This window comes from Staurois parvus, unplaced genomic scaffold, assembly GCF_062004578.1.
Source record: "Staurois parvus isolate SC_StPar_1 unplaced genomic scaffold, SC_StPar_1.0 ptg000151l, whole genome shotgun sequence".
Taxonomy (NCBI): domain Eukaryota; kingdom Metazoa; phylum Chordata; class Amphibia; order Anura; family Ranidae; genus Staurois; species Staurois parvus.
In genome coordinates this window covers 7639275-7658834 of record NW_028317947.1, presented here as the reverse complement: position 1 = coordinate 7658834, position 19560 = coordinate 7639275, and the positions used below count along the sequence as shown (strand labels likewise).

General features: G+C 40.7%; 1 protein-coding gene across 2 annotated transcripts in view; it reads right to left on the bottom strand.

Moving 5' to 3' along the window:
• Window positions 1-1607: 1607 nt before the first annotated feature.
• The window catches only part of THRA (thyroid hormone receptor alpha), a 283605-nt gene continuing 265652 nt past the window's right edge, over window positions 1608-19560 (bottom strand). For both annotated transcript variants that reach the window (XM_089674381.1, XM_089674382.1), the window contains exon 10: window positions 1608-18805. In XM_089674381.1, coding sequence (XP_089530507.1) covers window positions 18555-18805 — 251 coding nt within the window. In that variant the 3' untranslated portion in view covers window positions 1608-18554. The remainder of the gene's footprint in view (window positions 18806-19560) is intronic.

The following is a 19560-nucleotide window of genomic DNA, read 5'->3' as shown; positions in this document are numbered from 1 at the left end:
AGGGTCCAGGGTGAAGAGAGACCATCCCACATAGGGGGCGCCATCTTCCAGGGGAGAAGATCAGATAAGTAGAAGTGCTTTTCCTGTCCCCAAGACAGAAATGAGTGGTTACCACTTGTAGTGTGGGTGCAGCTTCACTGCAACCGAGGGTCTTCAGACAATTCTCACTTTCTGCTGTGTCACAAGATACAGTAGATGGTGTAAGAACATCTGCTCAATTGGAACTTAAACAGCAATAAACACCTTACAGAAATTCTAAACCTTTCCGCACGCTATCCAAATATAGAAATAGAAAAAATGCTTTTCCAGTAAAAAGCAAAAAAAGTCAACGACTGTGAGACCCTCCATCTAGTAACAGAACAGTGCTCTGTGGGCACCATATTACAATATGTGAATGTGCTGAGAAATGAACTGCAGAGACAGAGGCAGATATTCTACTTCTGCTGAAAAAGAGGCTGCAGGAGGCAAAGACCTCTCTGGCAGCCGCATATATCACACTGTCTGTAAGAAGGACAGCCGGGCCTGATTTATAAAAAAAAAACTTAAAATAGCTACTTAGCAGCCAACAGAAGACAACTGATCAACTTTCCTCCAGTGCAGGTTTGCAAAAGCTGATTCACTGCTTTGTGGCAACACAGGCAGTTCCTCTTTCAGATACTTTACTAAACAAGGGCTTGTGTTGTGTTAATTAGAGTTCAGATTCAGTTGGGGTGTTATTCCAGTTTTGAATGAATCTTGAAGCCCAACTCCAGCCAAAACCTTTTTTTTTTCTGGATAGCCAGTATAAGGATTAGAGCCTCAGTCAGGTTTTATTGCTGTCTATGTCTCTGTTGGAAAGATACCCCATGTCCTGGATATCTCTCCAACAGGGATATATGTACAAGAAACACATTTCAGTGGAGTGGAGAAAGGTTAAAACCTCTGACAATGTATTTGCGGTCTATGCCTTACATCCCCCCATTTTTTTATATGTGGGGGTCACAGACAAACCTGACAGAAATGTTAACTCTTCTCCACTTAGGCTTTACAGTCATAGCTCGCCTTTACCAAAAAACTGTCTATACAGGTAAAGACTCATGTAGTTGAAAACAAATTGTGCAGCTATAACCAAAGTTAAATACAGTAATGCCTTTGGTATAGGTGTAGGCCAGAGCCTGACTGCAAAACTCCCAGAGGTGACATCATCCCATCTTGTTGCTAAGACACTCCCAGCTATTACTGTTCACCTATGCCATTACAGGAGTGAGCCCTTTCTTAAATTTTGCTTTCTCTCTCCTGAAGCAGTAGCTTGTGGCTCAACATTTGAGAGCTCACTCCTGTGAAGGTCGGGGTGCACAATAACAGCTGGGAGTGTCTTGGCAACCTCTTAGCACCAGCGCAGAATAGGATGATGCCATCTCTAGGAGTTTTTCCAGTCAGGCTTTGTGAAGTATGGCGAGGGCAACTTTTGGGTAAACTTGTTTTTTATCTATAGGAGCACCTTACCTGCATAGACAGTTTTGGTAAAGGTGTCTGAGGTAGAATAATGAAAACACACCATGTCAATGACCATTTTCAAGCCCAACCCTCCCACTTCACCTCAAGGAAAAGAAAGACAAGACTCAGAATGCATTGCAACACGTAATTACAAAGCTTACAATTTATTGGTGGAAAGGACATTCGGGCCTCGAAAAACGGGACCATAAAAAATAAAAACAAAGCATGTGGGGGGGAGGAATATCTAGAAAACAGGGAACAACATGGTTTTAGGGAGAGGGAGATTTCAGAGGGTAACTGACAGAGAGGGCAAGGAGGTGGGTGGTTAGATTATTCATTCCCCCCAACTCCATTATCACGTTGTCACCCTCCTGCCATTGATCTGAGGTAAGTTGTGTGTGTATATGATGTTTAATATTAATAACTTAGCCTATTTTACTGAAGGTAAAAGCTTATAAAAAAACAAAAACATAGAAGAGGGGCGGGAGAATCAGTCTTGTTCCCATAGAAAGAGTTAACATACCAAAAAGCCCCGAGCTTGCACTCCCCCCATGTAACCATTCCACTGCCATCATTTTAAGCCAGGCAATGGGACAGCCTTGCAGATGTTAACACTCTCTGATAATTCTGGGTGCAGACTGACTCCCCCCCACCTCCGTGTTCAAAGAGCAGTTCAATTCAAGAAATTTCAGGAGCACAACACTATAGAGAAGGAAAAGGGAGAAAGACATTAAAAAATCCTAAATGTTAGCATGGCATTTTCATTTTTTTTTCCGTTTTTTAATACAGCATTTATAGGCTCTCTGCATATAAAGATTACAGTAAAAAAATAGACAGGCAATATTTCTTTGTAGGATAGGGGGAAAAAACGGAGAGAAATCAGAAAAGAGAAGGGTTTGGGGGAGTCCCTGAAAAGATACATAGACACAGACATTACTAGACAACAGTTAACCCCCTTTGATTTATTTCCATTTTTTTTGTTTCGTAGAACATCAACGCATAGATAAGTTTGCAGAAGGGGCCGAAGTCCCCTTCCTAATGGCATGAAGAGGGAAAATACCTCCCATTTGGGGTAAACCATTCCTCGGGTTTATACATGTTTCCCAATTTAAAAAAAGAAAAAAAAAGGCAAAATGATTAAAGAGGACAATATACTCTATTTTGGTATCAACCCTAAACTTAATATAAATTCATGTATAGCATTTTACAGACTGGCACCATTGCTTGGCTTTCATTGACAATATTTTGTTTAGTGCCATGTTGCAGGACAGTAGAACTAGTTTCTTAGGTACATACACGTCTAAAGGGTGCAAGAGGTTGCTTTGGGCTCATACATAACTGGAGTAAGGATACAGCGTAGATATTCTTTATAACAACCAGATCAAATGATTTCATTTTGCAGCCAGAAGGAGGAAAAGAACAGCTGGAATTTAATTTGTTCCTACAAGCCACTCCTTCACTTTATCTTCCCTCCAGTGTTTGAATCAGCCCCCTCTCTATACATCTTTCATATCTTGTGTCTATAAGGCATGCTGACAAGTAAAGACCAGGCAATGCTGCCATGCTCTGTAGTACTATGTATTGCAAATATTAAGTTTAGAAAAGTATATTTCATCTCCAAAATTGAATCATAAGGCAGTGCTGACCAACTATGTTGTATGGTGCTTTGCAAAACAAAAACAATACAAACTGAATGAGGCCTACTCAAAGAAATGGAAAAGCTAAATATATATTGGGATAAGAAGACACTAATGATTACACAGGTTACACTAGACCTCAGGGAGGTGTGTCGGATAACCTTGGCCTAATATTGAACTATAGGACTGCCTAACACTGTCCTAGATTTCAATATGAACCCAGTATTGCCTTACCCTCTATACACTAAAATCTTATAACTCTGTGGGGCAACAAGTGTAAAGAGAGTTAAAAAGAATCTCTACAGGCCAATCTATATTAATATGAAACTCTACCTAAGCCTGGCCTGATATGGCCCAGACGGGAGGTCACCCTATACTAGATAGGAGCCCAGCACTAAGTCTTTCCTGATGGCCAATGCTCAAGTAATCCCTTATACTATACATATGGCGTAGGCTGGGCCTATGGCATGTGAACCCTCCAGGCTTGCCCATAGTAGGAGCCAGGCTTGCTCATTCCTAGTCTATATATCATTCTGAATATAAAGTTCTTTAGTGTAAGCAAACCGTGCCTGAGTCTAGGGAGAGGACAGGGGGAAGTTAGGAAGGGGCTGAGGACAGATAAGGCAATAGAAATGGGTTGTGCATGTCAGTGGTTGGGGATTCAACCTGGTTATTTGGGATAAGTAAAAAGTGCCATATAAAGGGAATTTTTTGTTAACCCAGTATCACCCCCACAGCCAATCACCATCCATTCAATACATCTGCACTGGTAAACATACACTAAAATCTCAAACATCCCTATACAACCTAGGTATATGGTTATAAGTCCAAAGTCATCTTTCCTCTCCTGAAATCACACTTCCTGTACAACCAGAGGTTCCTTTGAGGCATACACATGGAATAAACAATAGGAGTTACAACAAGATCTGGGCTATTAACTAAGTACACAAACGTCCCTTTGGTGAGAAGGGCAGTGAGCTGACCTAGGAAACAACAAAAACAAAATAACACATTAAAAAAAAAAGAAAACAGCAACTATTAAACCACTGGGAATCCTAATATAGGACCTAGAGGATGAACCCTTACAGAGGCCAGAAACAAACATTGCAAAATGATCCGTTACCCTATGTTGTCTGTAGAATTCTGTAAGCTCACTGAAGTACACAGAGGTAGGTGGAGGAAAAGTAAAAATGCTGATTTATACAGAACATTTGTTGAAAAAGAACCCCAAGTGTGAGTATAAATGACCTCCACATGTAGTTGTGGTAGAACAAGACATTAATATCACCTACAAAGATACCTAACTGATGGGATCAAAGGCAATATGAGAACTCACAACCCCCAAAAAACATGACATAAGCTCCCCCCGAGTGGTGGGGGTGTGTTATAACGGCACAGAGATGAATGTGGCACTGCAACGTCACGGGTGACTAATAAACCTGCAGACCAATCAGCAAATGGTGCATGCATTACAAGCAAGGCTGCGAGATTATCTATACCACCTAATGCATTCTGCATAAACTCTGTAGGATCTGAGGTGTAGGTAGATGCTGGTGTGTGATAGGTGTGACACAGTAGTACCACAGCAGGTTAAAAAAGCTAGGAGACTGGGCAATCTGTACACAGGGAAGTACCAGAATTTGAACGTGGGAAAATTCAGCTGGATCCCCCCCCCCCCCTTTTTATTTTTTGACTGAAATGACTGGTATTGGGAAGCAAACACTGAAAAATCTGCCTTGTTTTGGCCTGAGATGGGTTCTGTTCACTACATGCCTTACCATTGTTTCCTCAGAAACGTTTAGAGTAATACTTTTAGATACATTTACAAGGCCATTTTACATAAGGCAAAGAGCTACAAGCAAAGTGCTGTAACCACAACAACCTGCCACATTTTTTTGCAAACTGATCTGACTTCAGTAAACAGAAATGGAGCTGCTAGGAGTTACAGCATATCTTCACTGCTCCTTGCACTGCTTTACTGAGTACATCTGCAGAGCTCAAATGCCATCTCTAAGTTCAGCCAGCACTTAGTAAATAGCCTAGGACAAAGAGCACTGAGAGGATGTAACTTATAGCAACCAACAAGAAGGGATTTTAAGTGCTTTAGCCTAGTTGGCGGAACAAAAGGTGACCTGTGTTCGGTTGCTGTCGGTAGGTATATCTATACACGTAAAAATCGTCGTCTTTGAGGGCTCATTCAAGACAAGAGATGAGTAGTATCTTGTAAACACATATGCCCACGATGATGCCAGGCTGTGCTGATGACTGTGGGTGGTCAGAGCTGTAATTCACACATTAGGTACTGATCATAAAAAGACAATATATACACTGACACATTCCCATGCATTGTCCATTACTCCACTGTCATCCAGAGCGATAAGTACAGCCTGCTGTTTCTGTGGGAATGAATGTCACAGTGTAATGTGGTGAACTGTGCCTGGCCTGCCTTGACTTGGACCCAAACCATACTTCAAGACAGAAGACAACTGAAATGGTTGTATGATGACCGCATACATACCACAAATACAGTAACAATTCCAGCTGATATATCTCTGCCCTGAAGGTCACCAGTGGCCCAGTTGCAGAATATCTAATAATGGTGCCTTTTCTGTACTTAGTCGATTTCACTTTAAATAATTTAATTAGGACAGCAGCCCTGATTTGTTAATGTGGAGTTACAGCCGTTTTTGTGTTTATTAAAAGTCAGCAGCTACACACACACTTGCCTATCCCAGGATCCAGCGATGTGCTCACCCACGCCATCCTTTCTCTTCTTTGCTCCACGGCGCTGGCATCTCAACTGTGGGCACCAGGCTGTGACAGCTTGTGGCTTCACAGCCTGGTGCTCACTACACATGCGCAAGTCGCGTAGTGCCTCCAGATTAATCTGTCAGTCTCATGGGACCTGTGAAGGTTCCCAATTGACTGTGGGAGGAAGGAGGATCCTTCCGTGGTGAACTGAGCCCGGAAGTGGGAGGGGGTACCTGTCAAAACCAGGTACCCATAACCCCCCACCAAAAAAAAGGTGCCAAATATGGCAGTGGAGGGGAGAGAGGAGGCAAACAAGTGGAGCTTCCACTTTTGGGTGAAACTCCGCTTTAAAAGACCACTCCACCCAAAATAGATATCAGTTTATTGGAGATGCTGGAGAATGACAATATATCTCTCAGGCCCCACACTCCAGGACTGACATCTATGCACAAACCTTGCAATACCACTTTTTTTTTGGGCAGACTCTGTGCACGGCACAGGCAGTTCATATCTTGCTACAGTAGCCAGCATGATTGATTTCCTAAAGACAAATAGTCTACTCACTATGCAAGGGAATTTTCCCTTTGCAGTGGAATTTTCCCTTAGCTTAATGAATATGGTGAAAATACTTTGCTAAAGATACCCAATCATGTGCAAGGAAAATAGAAAAAAAAATTGTATTTTTGCTTGCACATCTGATGATGGAAGTCTGAAGAACTTTACTGTGTTTGCTAACTAAGGGAAAATTCCCTTGCAAAGTGAACAGCATATCTACCTTTAGTGAATCGACCTCCACATGTTTAAAACTTTACAGAATGCAGGATACTGTTGAGGTTTAGTTTTACTATTGTTGAGTATTGTAATGCAGAGTGCTGCTGGTTTGTGATCTGCAACTATCATGAAGAGGGAGGGAAAAGGCTTAAGGTGTGCAAAAATAGAGCCTGGAAATATGGAAAAAAGATCTTGCCACTGACTCCTAAAAACATGAAACAAGTCAGCAGTGAAATGGGTTGATTTATGAATGGTAAATAGGCTGTGCACTGCAAGTGTAGTTGCTTTATAGCCGAAGGGGAAACTGAAATGAGGCGAAGCTCTGACTTCTTTCATCCAATCATGTGCTAGCAGAAATTTGTTTTCCTTGCATTTTCCCCTCAGATCTAGAGCAACTACACTTTCAGTGCAAAGCCTATTTGCCTTTAGTAAATCAACCCCAATGTCTGAAATATCACTTTTGGGTGGAATGCATCTGAAGGGAAAAATGGAGGGCAGGGGTGGCTTCCGGCAAGAATCAGATTCTTTGAAGCAGTTGTAAACGCTGCTTGCGCACACTGTGTGTGACCAGCAGGAGTTGTCAGATTTATACTCTGTACAAATCAATGGCAGGTGCTGCTGTTTATATGTAACCACTTCCTCTGAGCGATTACATTCAACTACTGACCCCGGACGCAGCCAGATTGCATCCAGGTTGGCGTTTCAGCTGAGTTTTGGCTGCAGGTAATTAGCCAGTTTGTATGCGGCCATAGAACAGAACGTTGCTGGATCCAGAGGCGCACTTTAGCTGCTTCTGAACGCAGGTAACTAGGCGGACATATTCTGCTGTCTGAATGCGGCCTTGGTTTGTGACATTCGGGCAAACTTTCATTATTAGTCCCAGTATGAAGAGAATCTGTGAGGATATTTTTTTGCTGTGGGCCAGGCAAACAAGAAACAATTCTTTCCTTAGCATTTCAATAAACAAATCCCACCATCTATGAAAGAGTACGCTGTACTGAGCTATGACCAGTACAGCCCCTACAGGACACAACCTGATAACAGTCTTTTGCATATGCATAAATATGGACAATTTGGGAATTCTAGAACTCTACGTGCATAGCTATACACAGTGCTTACTATTCTCACAAACTCAGTGTCACTGCTCTATACAAATATAGAAGAGTGCACCAACATTAGTACTCTGTCACTTGGAATTATCTTTTGTGTATACTATTGACTAAATGGCAGCATACAAATCTATTATGGTGAATAAAAGTCTTTATTACACCAAAATACTGACCTCAATGAATTGCTTTTCCTGCACTGACAAGGTGAACATAACCCGCATTATAGGGACTTGGAGAATTGGCAGTTGTTATTTATGCAAACTTGCTTCCTATCTGGAAACAGTGAAGGTTGTTACTGTCTTGTTAAATCACAGCGTCCAGGAAACTGAAAACTGTAATTCTCAATTGCTTGTTTAATCATAGGATGGCGGATTCTACTGTGTTTTGGAAAGCAGAGGCTTAAAAGCTTGATATTTGTAGTATTATGAGGTTAAAATATTCAATGCAACATTTAACTCTTTTTAAGTGGAGTTTTTAAGCCGTTTTTGTGTTTATTAAGTCAGCAACCACAACAACTGTAGCTATCGACTTTTAATAAACACACTCACCTGTCCTAGGGTCCAGCTATGTGCTCACCCGCACCATCTCTTCTCTCCCAGGTGCCACATCTCAACTGTGGGCACCAGGATGTAACAGTTTTGCGGCTTCACAGCTGGGAGCCCACTGCGCATGCGCGAGTCGCGCTGCACATTCTGATTGGTCCAGCAGCCTTCTGGGACCTGTAGAGGTTCCCAGGAGACTGCAGGAGGAAAGAGGGGGCCGAACTTCCGGCTCACTTTGCCGTGGCAAACTGAGCTGGGAGTAGGTACTTGTCAAAACTTGCCAAATATGGCAGTGGAGGAGGGAGGGAGGCAGGCAGACAAACAAAGCTTCCACTTTTGGGTGGAACTCCGCTTTAAGGGTCGATCTATAAATGTATTTACACAAGATGCATACAACTTTCAAGCAGGATTCACAATTTTTCTTTAGGAATCCAATTAGAAAAATGTGTGAATCCTGAGTGAGCCTTGTGTGAAAGTGTTTTAAGATGGACCCCTTAATTAATGTTGGGGGAAAGATTAGAAGCCCTGTTGGTAACAAAGCTGTCCATTTTAAGATTCCCTTGATGGATATCTCTATCCTCTAGCTAACAGAAGCAAGTTTGTCATAGATGTAATCTAACTGCTGCTAGAATCTGAGGATTCTATGGTTAGTACAGCACCCTAACAGCAGGACTGTTCTAAGTGGGGATGGCATAGGTCAAGATCTTATCAATAGAATTTCCAGGAAGGCTGAAATTTCTCTCTTTGAGAAGTCTGCTTGCCAAAGTATTTGACTGAAATTGTACTTTATTTTAAAGGAAAACTAAACTTTTTTTAGAATGGATGTGGGAGTGTCATCAGATATAAAGGATCTCTTAGTAGGATTCAATTGTTTTAAAAACCTGGGGTGGGCAGCCATATTTGCTCATTACATGAGGAGGCTATGGGTCAAGACTGACCTGAATAAAAACAAGAGACTCTGAGCCTGAAGCAAGAATTTTGTATATCCTGGAACATTGACAGAAATATTTGCTGAAAATCATGATAGTTTCCATGTAAACAAAAGGATCCTGCTTTCAGCCAAACAGTTCACGTTTGGCATATAAGAGAACACTATTCAATGTCTTTATAGATGTGACCTTCGTATAAAATTTTGTTCTGCTGTGCTGTTCAAGAAATTTCTGGCATATTCAGTGTGCCTCTATGTAATAATATTAGATGACCTAAGTGGTCCTTATGAATAAAATTGGGAGGCAGAACAGTTTTAGTTGCCTATAGCAAACAAACTTTGTTTCATTCCCCCATGATGCACCCTGAACATGAAAGGAAGAAAATGGTGCCTGATCCTTTCTTCATGAGGCTAAATGTGATGCTTCCCTGACATGAAACAATAGGGCTGATTTGTAACCACTGGAGAAAAAGAAAACTGCCAGTGCCCATAGCCATCAAACAGGCATTACATTCACCTCCCAAGTTGCATTAGAAAATGCTCTGTAGCTATGGGCAACTACACACTCCTCTCCAGTCTATTCCCTGTGAGCAGATCGCCCTATGAACGGAATGTAAGTACAGCACTTTTTTAAACCACTGTAGTTAAACACCACTTGCATAGCTGTTCTACTGATCCCTGCCTGGTAACCCTTCAAGTGCTGGAAAGGAAAGTGGGTTGGGGCAGTAACACAGATTTTATAATATGGGGGTATAACAGACGTGACAGTGTTCAGCAAAAGGCAGACTTTTCTTAAAGTGTACCAATCGCCCATACACAGTCAATGCAGCCACTTTGTCCAAACAGGCCTGTTGACAAGCTACGAATAAATGACATAACTCTGAGTATCGTTACCGGTACATAGTAATCAGACAGGCAAATAAAAAGTTTGACTCATACAAAAATGGCTGAACCTTTCTGCATATGAGCAATAGGAGAGGTCCACTTACAATCCTTCTTCTCATGGTTATCCAAAGGCCTACCTGCAAGTGCAAGCTTACAAGATTTTTTCACATAAGCACTGATGGTTCTGACAACCTAAAAGACTATAATAAGGTTGCCACTCAGCATGATAAAATAGTATTTGAATATATATATCTACATACACACACAATACAGAGGCAACAAAGGTTGCAAGCTAGCTGTTAACGTGCAGGCATAATATTGCAGATACATTTTGCACCATTAAGAAGCAAATATCATAATAAGATGGCATTTAAAACCAAGCAGCGGCCTTGTTGCCTATGTGAGGAAATCCCGCAAACCTTGCTGTTGTCTTTGGATTCAATTTGGTAACAGGATTATAGGCCTCCTTCATGACTGTTTTCCAACCATCCCTGATGCTGAACTCTAGTCTAACCTGAGTGAGGGGGTACTTGTGGAAAAAACATTCAGGCTGTCACCTGTGATTAGGGCTGTCAGCAGGCAGGCTGGTATCATCTGGCTTTCAGGCCCTTAGTAATATAATACACCTGCAATAGAATACAACCTATAATGCAACTGTAATTTACAGTGTAGACACACGTAAATGCATCTACCACCTGTACACAGTGATGGCGCCCATTTTGTGGCATTAAAAATAGTAGGTTGACTCACGAGTTGTCACCACTGAAACACGAGTGGAAAAAAAATCACACTACGCGTTTCAGTAATTCCTCTGATTTTTTTTTTTCTTTTTTTTAATATGTGAAAGCTTCTCTCTGACCATTGGCTCTCACAACAAAATGGATGCCCCACAGTGTACAGGTGATAAGTCCACTTCTGCATGTCTCACCAGAAGTATAAAAATCTTATCACATAAATCTCTGTCTAAAGAATAAACTGTACCGCCTTCATGGCCTAACGCAGCAATTAATGGGTTATCTTGAAGAGACAGAATGAGAAAGATCTGCTTGGAAACCCGTAAAATGAAAAAAAAAAAAACATTTTTGTTTTTATAGTTTTGTGTTTCGTATATATAGACCTAAATATACAGACCCCCCCACAAGAAGTTTAAAATACAAGAAAACATTGAGATTGAGCTTTGTTTTAACCCTGTGTTTTGACGTAGCTAGTGTGTCTCTGCACCTTAACCCTGCCAGAGAGAAGCATGGAAGGGTATTCATGTCTACATTCCAGACGTGGAATAAAATGGTAGGGAAGGGGTATTCTGGTGACATGATGACCCCAGGCCAGAATGTGCATGTATTCATACATACGTATAGATTTATATTACACGTATCTCTATATTGTAGAAGAATCTTTCTTCACTTGTGAGAAAAACAACTTGTGCACAGCTTCAGGCAGAGTAAGTTCAAGCAAAGACTTCCGTTTTGTGGTTCTTATGTACACTGACAGAGTCGTGTGACTCTTCAATTCTTTATAAATATACAGATAAGCTGGAGGGGTATCTTATGGACAGAAAAGGGAAAGGGGGGGTGTATGTCTGTACTCACAACTTCTATATGTTTCAGTTTACTGGTAAGCCCAGAAGCTCGGCCTTATGTTGCATAATAATTAAGGTCCAGAGGTTTGGAACATATAGAACCTGAGAGAATTCCGAGACACAGCAGATTCTGACCCACAGAAAATTAAAAAAAAAAAAAAGCGATAGCAGTGTCCTTTAACCCCTTCAGTGCCCCAGTAGTATTTTCCAGCAGTGAAGAAGTTAATCTCACATTTTTTTTGTCTTACCAATAGAGAAAAAAATCTATATATAGCTATATTTCAATAATATTTGAATAAACCAACATATCTGCAGGTCAGAGCTTTGAGGATGTATAAAGCACTGTAGGAGATAGGTTTGCCCCCCCACCCCTGCCCTGTATTGCCAGTTAAGGCAATACCATGCAGTTTGTTTTTCAATGTCAAATTATCGCTAATGGGGAAAACAGGGGATTGAAGGGAGGAATGTTTAACCACTGAACTGACAGAATATTCCTGAAAGAAAAGAGGTTAAAGAAATCCAGGGTACCCCCTCCCCACAATACCCAATAACAATTTTGTATAATATACTCGAACTGTGGTAATACATAAAAATAGAGGAACTTCAAAAGCACCTGTGTTGGCCACAGCAACTAAGAAGATGTTTCCATGAATTTTCTTACTTGCACAGTAGAAATGGCAGTTGGAATCCAGTTGCTCTTGGCAGCACATCAACTTTCCATCCCTCCATTTTTAAAGTACCCACCTCTAAGACTATAAAGAGGTTATAACTGATGGTGCTTCTCAGGTACTCAGACCTTCACCTCTGTTCTAGTAAAGAAAAAAACTTAAGAAAATGTATAAAAAAAAATCCACTCTTCTGTAAAATTGTTTGTTTTGTAAATTATGGCTAAGATCTGTTTAACCCAACATGTTTTCCCCACACATTTGGAGTTAATAAGGAAATAAAACAAAAAAAAACAAAACATCAAATTTCTTTGACAGGTAATAAGGTCATCTAAAATTAATAAAAAAAAAGTTCTTGTTATTAAATCCTTGTCTTTCTTTGAGTTGCATGGGGCTGGAGGAGGCACGCTGTTGAGGTCTGTATGATCAAACATCTGTGGCTGAGACAGTCCTTGTGTTTTTTTTTTTTCTTTTTTTTTTCTTCTTTTTTATGCTGTAGATAGAAATATGAAGGGAGAGTTTTGGTATCCCCCTGCTTTTTTTTTTATATATTTTTTTTCTTTTTAGTTACTCAAGTTCAGTGAATGTCCCATCTGTCCACTCCTGTGCATGGATATTTTCTGTAGAGACTCCCAGTTTAGCTTTTTCAGCTGGTGAGAACAGATAGTCCACAGAGTTCCAAATACGAACTTCTCACCCTGAGCCATGACAGTGAGGTCGGCAGGAGAGAGACAGAGAAGGGTTGCGGTGGTTGAGGTATGAGTGTATGAGAAAAAAAGTAACAAATAAACATCTTCCTGGTATAATCTCGGTGTGAGTAAAGTGTATGTGTGCGAGGTGGGGAAGTGAACTTGGTGTTTTTAGCTCACCTCCTCGTTCCTGGCGTTCAAATCACGCCGCCTCCATTTACTGTCAGTTTAAAAGTTTCCTCTGCTAAACATAATGCATGTACGGGAAAAAAAAAAAGAAATATATATCGGACAGAGTTACATATGTAGTGTTGAGAAGTTGGCGTTAGGGGAGGTCCACAATCCTGGCAAAGAGTTCAGTGGCGTTCAGCCTTGAGATTCTGTATGCAGCTAGTCATTAGGAAGCTGGCCAACCTTCAGAGTTGTTGGGTTCTCAAAAAGATGCGGTGGCCTCAGATCTTCACTGATGTGCCCTCCATGAATCTTGTTTTCAATGTACTAGGTGTGTGACCAGAAATCAGGGCTGGACAGGAAGAAGAAAATGGGCTGCAGGTTGTGGTTGGTGTCCCCTCCCCAAGAGCAAAAAAAAAATAAGTGTCAGTCCAAGCTGTATTGTTTGGGGAACACTCTAGTGAAGTATTTGAGATATGTCCCCATAAGAAGCTGGTGGGTTTGTTAATTCAAGGATTAAATATCATTCTCATAGCCCTACTGGTCGTAAAAATGTCATTCCTAACAGCTAAATAATTGTTCTCAGCTGATGGCTCCAAACTTCAGTCGTGAACCCATCCACAATATCATTCTGTAGTAAGCGGGTGAGAAAAAACAGGCACGGAGACTCCTCTGTGAAGTCGGGAGCAAAGCGTTAATTCTTGACCCCTCTGTTAGGATATGTTCCTGTAACCCAATTTGCAGATGAACAAAAGGGGTAAGGTACAAGGCTACTGAGGTACTCAGTATTGCTACCTGTTGCAAGAACCAACCAACTCCTTGTTGATCTTTTTTACTATTTTAAACTCCCCTCCAACCATATTCCAAAAGAAAAGAACAAGCCTGCATCCCCTCAAATGCCTTTTGAGAGTTTTTCGGCAGCAAAGGGGCTTTAAAAGTAAATTTAAACAAAGTTACGAGAATGAAAGGAAAAAACAACAAACAAGATGTAGCCACCTTACAGGTGAACACACAGCAGCACATATATACAAATATATACACATTTTTGTTTTCTTATTTAGGGTGTGCTAAGCACACAGGTTTGCAAAGACAAAATAGAGACAGACAAGAGGGCAGAGGTGAAAGGGATTATGGGTTAATTAGCCAGGTCTCTAAGGCCTGGAAGTTTTAATGTCCACTGAGTGGACCGGACCTTTTTATCTTTTTAACGTCCAGTCCGCAGACGTTAAGCTAAGAGAGATAGCTGTGTGCTCGGGGCCACATTGGCAGTCGGCAGTGCAAAAGGCTGACCGTCAACACAGCCCAGAACTAAGAAACACTATTTCAAAAAACAAAACATTTTTCCTTTCCTAAACAGCTGAGGTAAGACAGATGCAGAGTGTTTTGTTTTAATTTAGCTGCGAGAAAACTTAGCACCACCCAGAACCAGAGAGAAAAAAGCACCTTTTAAATGGGGAAGTAGAAAAATTATGTACGCATCCTTGCAAATTGTTTGATACAAATAAAGAACAGTTTTGTGTTTTTGTACCAAAATGATTGAAGTCAGCATCTAAAAGGTGTAATATGTCAAAATGTGACTAAAGCTTACATTAGAAAGCAAAGCAGATTAATTTGGAGTTTGTTTTTCTTTATAGTTCTCAGCTTAGAATTCTCTCTGGTAGTGGAATGATCTAACGACGGGTTTCCCATATTGGAACAGAAGACATCAACTAATCCCAGGTTACTGGACAAATGGTGAGCAAATGTGATTTTTTTCTTTTTTCCCTCATCCTTTACAGTAGATTTTCATAACTTGATTTTTGTGGTTCTACCATCATTTGACAACAATCATAATGTCAATGAGACGATCAAGAATAGTGTGAGAGCCATCGGGCCATGTTGGAATCCTTTGGCTGATGGCTTACCTTTCTATTCTGCTGAACTTGTGCTGTCTCCCAATTGCCTAAATGGTTACAATATAGGTACTGTACATGTTTCTTCATGGCTGATTACAAAATGTTTTAGCACACTTTTTCGTAATCTTTTGACCACTGCCTGCTTTGTTCCACTTAGCTTCATATTCTGCAACAATTATTTCAGGGGAAAAGAAAAAAACCATCCTGGGCTTAGTTGATGTCTCTGTGACAGCACAGTATCAAATGCAACATTGGTGTTCCCAGCTAATGGCACAGAATTCCCTTTTGCAGAGCCAACCTCGCTTCCAAATAATATGAATACAAATTTGTAACAAAAAAATCTGCATATTTGGGCTTTATAAAAGGAAACATATATACATGCATATGTATAATTAAGTGCTTTGTTAATTCGGCTTTTGGGAAAGAAGGGATGAGGATGGGGATCTGCCTGCGGAAAATGTTGAACCCTATAACTAAGAAAAAAAATATATATATAAAATGGGGGAGGGGGTTCAATTGTGGAAAATACTACATATTAAGTGCTTTAATTTGTTAGCCAAAATATTTCTATTTTGGCAGCAGCTAAAATCTCCCAAGGGTACAACAAAAAGGGTTCAACAGACTATAACAAGGGGGTGTACCAATGGCTGTAATCAGACCACAGACATGAGGAACTTGGCTGTTCTCCTGGCTCCTAGCACACAGAACTCCCAAATGCTCCAGGTTTGATGGAGGACAAGCTTTAGAGCAGTTCAGGGAAGGGGAGGATGCATGTGCTTTCTGCAGCAAGGAATAAAGTTAGGAGTCTGATTACATTGCTTCTAGTTATGTGCCTCTGTAAGTGTAGGTAGGACCCAGCTATGAAAATGTATTTATAGTGCACATAATACAGCACAATAAAGAGACTATTTTTATTGGTCTGATCTGACCATAAATGCCATCTGATTGGTTTCTATGGGATATGAAAGTTTTTTTGCTTTCTTGGTGCGCCTTTACCTACATTAGTAATTCAGAGACTCTAACAAAGCTATTTTTTTTAATTTTTTTTTTTTCCTCAATGAAAAATACATTTTTGGTAAGTGCTAACTATAAGAACACAGCCTTTTCAAGTTAAGCGCCGAGTTCTCTAAAAACGTCCACAATAAGCATATTCAAGATGCACCACAGTTCGCTACAGCCATGTAGCATTTGTAATATAAATATGGGATGCAAAAAAAAATAAGTGCTTTTTTTTTAAAGTTGAGCTTATTTGAAACAAAAACATTCAAACATAAAATTGTAGATCATCATTGGTAAGAAGTGCTTTTTTGTTTGCAAAGTGCAAGAAGAAAGAGTTGGGCATAGTTACAGTCTACATTAAAATGGGGATCTCCCCCCTACTATTTGCAAAGAAACCCAAAAAGTGGGTTAGGCCAAGGATGTCACTTGCTATACAATAAGGCCTGGAACTTCATAAAGCCACAAAGTATTGCATTACTAAAGATCCAGAGAATGGTGCAAGAGAGCAGCAAAAGAAGGGTTAAAATATGCAATAATGGCGCTTTAAAAGTGCTTCTTAGAAAATTTTTGGTTTGCTTAGCTGGTGAGGGTCTCTGGTTTTCCGCATGACAGTGAAGAAGGAAGGGGAGGTGACAAAGGGGTGGCTTTGGTGCAATTTTTCGACCCAAGTGGGTGTGGTTTTCACATAACCGAGGGTGCCATAGAGGGAATTCTGTGCGTGGGCGTGCTTTCATCACACATAGAAAACTCAACATTCCCAAATTGCCTCCTCAGTTCAGAGGAAATGCAAACTGACCCAACGCAATCTGCATAGGTGTTTCAGAGCTTGGGGGATGATATCTGATTGTGCAACATATATACATATAAGTACCATTTTGTCTCTGCATATATTCTCATAGAAACTATTGTAATCCTTGTAATAGCTAAAACCCAAAAGATAACCCACAAGGCAAATCCCATTCTGCTAGATGTCCCTAAGGACACCTACAGATCAAGGTCTTGAGCAACAATGAAATGAGGAAGATCTGGGCACCATGGCAAAAGCAGAATGACTAATGGCCAAATTGAGTATTTTAGGGCGTAATTTCCCTGTGTTTGTAGTTACACCATATCTCCACACTGTCATTGACACATACTTGTAGGATATCAGCACATGTATGTGAACATCCACTTACTAATCCTAAAGGCCTCCATTACAGGTCCATGGGTACCTTAATGGGTCAGTAAACATAAAATGCCAGAGCTTTTATTTGCACCCTGGATAACCATGATTTAGAAGATTTGAGAAACAGGAAATTAGGGGCATAATTTTCTACACTTCCTGTAGAGTATTCCCACAATTAAATATTATCTGCCACTGGTAAGCCACCTTCATTAGCCGAAAATGGCTGCTAGCATAGAAAAGCATGTTACACAGGTAAATCAAATGTCAATTTCTCTCCAGGTGAGAATGCTTTTGTTTATATGTACAGCCATAATTGGCTCTTTTAGATAGAACTACTTATTTTATGTTTACTGTTTGTGTGCAAGGCAGCAGAACACTATCATAACATGCAGCTCTTGATCTTTGCTGAAATAACTTTACAGCCATCTTGTGCCCGCTGGTAGATATATATACATATATAGCATAATCAGATATTTCTAGGTACACCACACCAAATGGAGCAGTGTTTTAATGCTTTCTGTTGTGTAACAAATCCTCGGCTCACGGAACCGGGCAGTAGACAGTTCTATCACAGAAAGGCGAGGGGAAACCTCGCATCGCAGCTTTACACTGCATAACATAAGACAGGACAGCTTTGGCCAAGGAAGAAGCTGACATGATAACTTTCGATGGTCCTGAGTCTGCAAAACATCTCAGATCAACAAGGCCAAGCTTTTTGAAGCTCTTATCTTCTTCTTCTCAGCCATACATACCATATATGTGTGTATACACAAATATATCTCTATATATTATATACACACATACATACACACAGACTTTTTTTTATGGGGGGAGCAAGAGAACTTTCAGTCTCACGCATGTTGTACCTATCCCATATCTGAAATGACCATGTCATTCATGGTGAACTTCGATGGTTGTAGAGGAAACTTCCATTCAATAGGGTCTTAGTGTACCAGATTGGTTTCAGAAGAAATGATGCAAAAAAGGTGATTGCTTCCATAGTAAAACTGTTGGGTGCACCACAATGACAGCAAAGGAAACTCTAATACTCTTTCCTTCAGGTTGAGCCAAGAACGTGGCTGCAGAACTGTTGATCTGATGTACAATTATGTCAAGATTGGGAGCTTCCATTCTGGCTTGTGCCGGCTTTCAATGGCAGTTTTCGATTTCAGAAGGGCTAATCTAGCCACTCCCTTTCATCCTTCGCAGGACATGAGAGAGCCTTGTAAGGGATGGCAGGTTGCAATAGAGCCAAGCAATTCCCTTTCCTCTCTACCCATCTCCACTGCCTTTTAGACTTCCTGGTCCTCGAACACCTCAAGGAAGAGCGGTGGGAAGAGCTCTGTGGGGCACTCAACCTTCATGTGCAGGAAGCGACTGGCATGACAGGCTCCAATCATACGCAAGTCAGTCACTTTCATCAGGAGCTTGGGCCAGAAGTGGGGAATGTTGTGTTTGCGATGATTTATGTAGTGTTCGAAGGCGAGGAGGTAAGTCTCCTGACATTTCTCTATCTTATCTGTGCAGATCAAACCCGTCCGGTCTAAGGAACAAAGAGATGGCAATTAGAATAAACAATGCAAAATGCAATTTAGTATTGTATTTTATTAAACTTTACAGAGGGATCTAAACTAAGATGGACTCCTGAAATGAAAAAAAATAATTACTTTGGTTTAGGCAAAGTGTGACAGGGTGATCCCACTACACTGATCTGCACCAAGTATATACATATCAGGTGACTTTACTGTGTACATGCTTGTTATGGGTCAGTAACTCGGGAACTGGTGAAACAAGGATGACCAGTTCCATTCCCAGTGATTCTCCTCATGTATTCATATGGAGAATACGATAGGGGGCAGATGATACAGTGGCCTTGTTCTGAATCTTGAATATATACAGTATTTTGCTTTGTTAAATATGGAAAGCTCAACTCAGTCATTAAGAGACCTAGCAGAGATTCAAACCCTGCTCAGTGTTGTGTGGAGAAAGGCAATCTGACTGTCAGAATAAAAAAAGCCTTCATATAAACAGGATTTTTGATTTCCCAATACACTCATTCTGTGTCCTGTAATGTACTCCAAGAAAACAATTTAGAAGTAAATCAAAAATCTAATTGGAAACACAACAAAATGAGAACCAAACATACCCACAAAAACTCACAGGTTAACAAAGGGGGCTCAACGGAGCCTAAAGAGCCACTTGAAGAACCTTACAATTAACCACTTGCCTACTGGGCACTTTTACCCCCTTCCTGCCCAGGCCAATTTACAGCTTTCTGTGCTGTTGCACTTTGAATGA